Genomic DNA, 2,809 nt, shown 5'->3' with positions numbered 1-2,809 from the left:
GAGACCACTCGACTCTGGTTTTTTGGCATTCAATGAACCAAATCCGTGACCAAGTGAATCCAAAACCAATGCCATAAAACGGCTACTCAATGGCAGTTTTATTTACTCAACTAGTTTAGAAGTGGGTCGGCAGTGAATCGAATTTCTTTTTCATTTTTAGTACATGGGCTCTTATTCTAGTGCATTTAAACTCGAGACACCGATTTTGGCACAAGAATCCCCCCTTTATTTTCTCACCGAAAGTATTGTTTTTTCTTGAAATACCCATAAAGAGGGACTTATAAAACTAAAAATTTAGAAAAGGGGAAAATTGGGGGTCCCCCATAATAAATATTTGATGGAGAAACCCCAACTCTCAGAAATCAGAATCATGACTAGAGTCCTCTCAATGAAATAAATGCACATTCCTTTCAGCAACAAAAACAAAGATATAGGACAAAACAAGAGGTCTGAAAACTCAGAAAGAATAATGAAAGAAGTGAAACCCATTGAATTACTATTATCATACTCTTCTACTATGATACTTCACATACCCAAAAAAAACCTCAAAAGCTCTAGTAGTAGTACTTCCTGTACCCTCCTCATCCATCACTTCTTTCCTTATTAAAAAAAAATGCCCATGCTAAAGCTGCAACACTCACTAGGGTGGTATGAAAAAAAAAGAAGTGTATTGAAAATAAGTGGATTCTTCTTGTCTTCAAAAGATATAGAGAGAGGTGAAAAGAAAAGAGAAGTCATGACCATCAACACCACCAAGTCGGCATGAAAATGACACATTACCAGTAACTACTAACTAGCTAGCTTCTAACCCTAAAGACATTTAACAAACATAATATATATATATTTATATATATATATATATATATATATATGTATATATTTATAATGAAGCTCCGGTACATGATGATGATGGATTATTATTTTTAACTACTTGAGCATATGCAAAGGAAGAATGTCCTGAAGAAGTCCATGGTCAACGAGCAAACTAGCTCCTCCGGCCGGAGTGCAAAACCGCCTCTCGTTGACCCCAAAACCACCATTTATATTATTTCCACCACTACCATCAGAGACAAAATGATGACGTGGCGTTTGTTGGTGAAGATTGAGGAACTGGTGGTGCTGAGGTTGCGGCGGAGGAAGAAGAGCTCCGGCGATATTGGAGGGGCGAGAGATGAGAGGGCTTGGGTGTGTGTGTTGACCTTCGTAAGTGGTCACAACCACGCTTGGGTCGCTGAAAGATCTCTCCACTCTCTTCTTCACGTTACATGACGCACTAGTGCAACGATAGTAACTCCTACACATTCACAAACACTACATTATATGACTATATCTACATACATACGATACGATCAACACACACACCAACCTTGGGAAAGGGCTATTTTTCACGGCCTTTTGGCCATACTTTCTCCATCTATACCCATCTTCAAGATGATCCACCTCGCTTTTTGTCATGAACGCAATTCTTGGCTCTCTTTGTTTCGTGCTCTTTTTATTTCCCGTCTTCGCTTTTACCCTATTATAATTCAATCAATTAATCCCAATATCTACTATCCACAAAAAATAATTAAAAAAAATTCTAACTTCTCTTTAACCTGATGGTTTGAAATACTAATAAAGAAGGTAGATGAATAACATTATATAGAAAGATATATTTGCTTACAGTTTCTTGGTCCTGTCATGAACTTCTTCATTTTGATCACGATCTTGATTAACTTCTTCAACTTCTCCATCTTGGGTAGTGATCTTATAATGGGTCTGATCTTCATTATTCGCAGCGTCGCTCGAAGCCGAAGAAATCGACGAAGTGTTTGGAGTTTCGGGTTGATTAATATTGATAATCAAACCCTCTGAGAGAAAGTTATTGTTGTGATTTTCGGGTTTCATGGTGGTGTGATGAGTAAGAGTCATTGGGAAGTCGAATGACAGGTTTTGAGGTATCGTATCATTGGTGGGATGAGTGAAGTAGTCGTTGACTCCGAGGAGCTCCATAAACCCTAGAGATGACCCTGATCTCTCTCCCGTCAATGATTGGTCTTGAGGCAAGTAATCAAATGATGATGAGATTAAAGCACCACCGTTTGAATCTGATATCATATCAGAAAATGAGGAAGAAGTTCCAAAGCCGGCCTTTCTCATTTCTCTCTTCATCTCCATGTATTTATGCATGTTTATAGAAGATTTAGCCTTCAAATTTGGAGTCAAAGAGCGAGAGAGAGAGAGAGAGAGAGATGTTCTTTCTATTTCTTATTTGAGAGTGCGAGAGAGTTAGTAGGGTAGGGTTTGATATGATTTTATAAGAACAGAGAGAGAGAGAGAGAGAGAGAGAGAGAGAGATTTTGAAGAAAAGTGAGGTTTGGTTTTTGGGATTCAACGAATTATTATTGATTGTGGACCTGTGGCGTCCATTACCAAAGATTGACCGGCGATTGTAGGTCAAGAGGTTATTGTACGGACTGCATTCAATGAAGTTATTGCATGGTTTTTTTCTTTTGTATTTTATATTCCAAGTTCCGACAAACCGGTCGATCTACCGAGGCTTTCAAATTCATACATAAGAGTTTTGACCCCTCACGTCTACACAATTTTTTGTACATATCCATTATATCCTATATCCACATACGCATTACATATATATATATATATATATATATAAATATAAACTACTAAAGTATACGGATAATCTAGCTAAATAATCCATTTAAAATTATGTATTTATAAAATAGCAAAATTTTGTCATAATTTAGTAAAATAATCAAAATGTACATTAATTTGATTTCAAATTTTTTTTTATCAAAGAGTAATTTTT

The 2,809-nt window shown here is 36.6% G+C and overlaps 1 protein-coding gene across 1 annotated transcript; it reads right to left on the bottom strand.

Moving 5' to 3' along the window:
- Nucleotides 1–392: 392 nt before the first annotated feature.
- LOC149389955 (WRKY transcription factor 68-like) lies at nucleotides 393–2,263 on the bottom strand. The gene is made up of 3 exons (XM_089622045.1): nucleotides 1,664–2,263; nucleotides 1,367–1,516; nucleotides 393–1,294 (listed from the first exon to the last, which is right to left on the bottom strand). The coding sequence occupies exons 1-3, from the start codon at nucleotides 2,167–2,169 to the stop codon at nucleotides 928–930; spliced, it is 1,023 nt and encodes a 340-aa protein (XP_089478171.1). The 5' UTR covers nucleotides 2,170–2,263; the 3' UTR covers nucleotides 393–927.
- Between the last annotated feature and the right edge of the window lie 546 nt (nucleotides 2,264–2,809).

This window comes from Urtica dioica, chromosome 8, assembly GCF_054948205.1.
Source record: "Urtica dioica subsp. dioica isolate 48M chromosome 8, U.dioica_male_clone48M_v1_H2, whole genome shotgun sequence".
In the NCBI taxonomy this organism is placed as follows: domain Eukaryota; kingdom Viridiplantae; phylum Streptophyta; class Magnoliopsida; order Rosales; family Urticaceae; genus Urtica; species Urtica dioica.
This window is presented reverse-complemented; position numbering and strand designations above follow the sequence as displayed.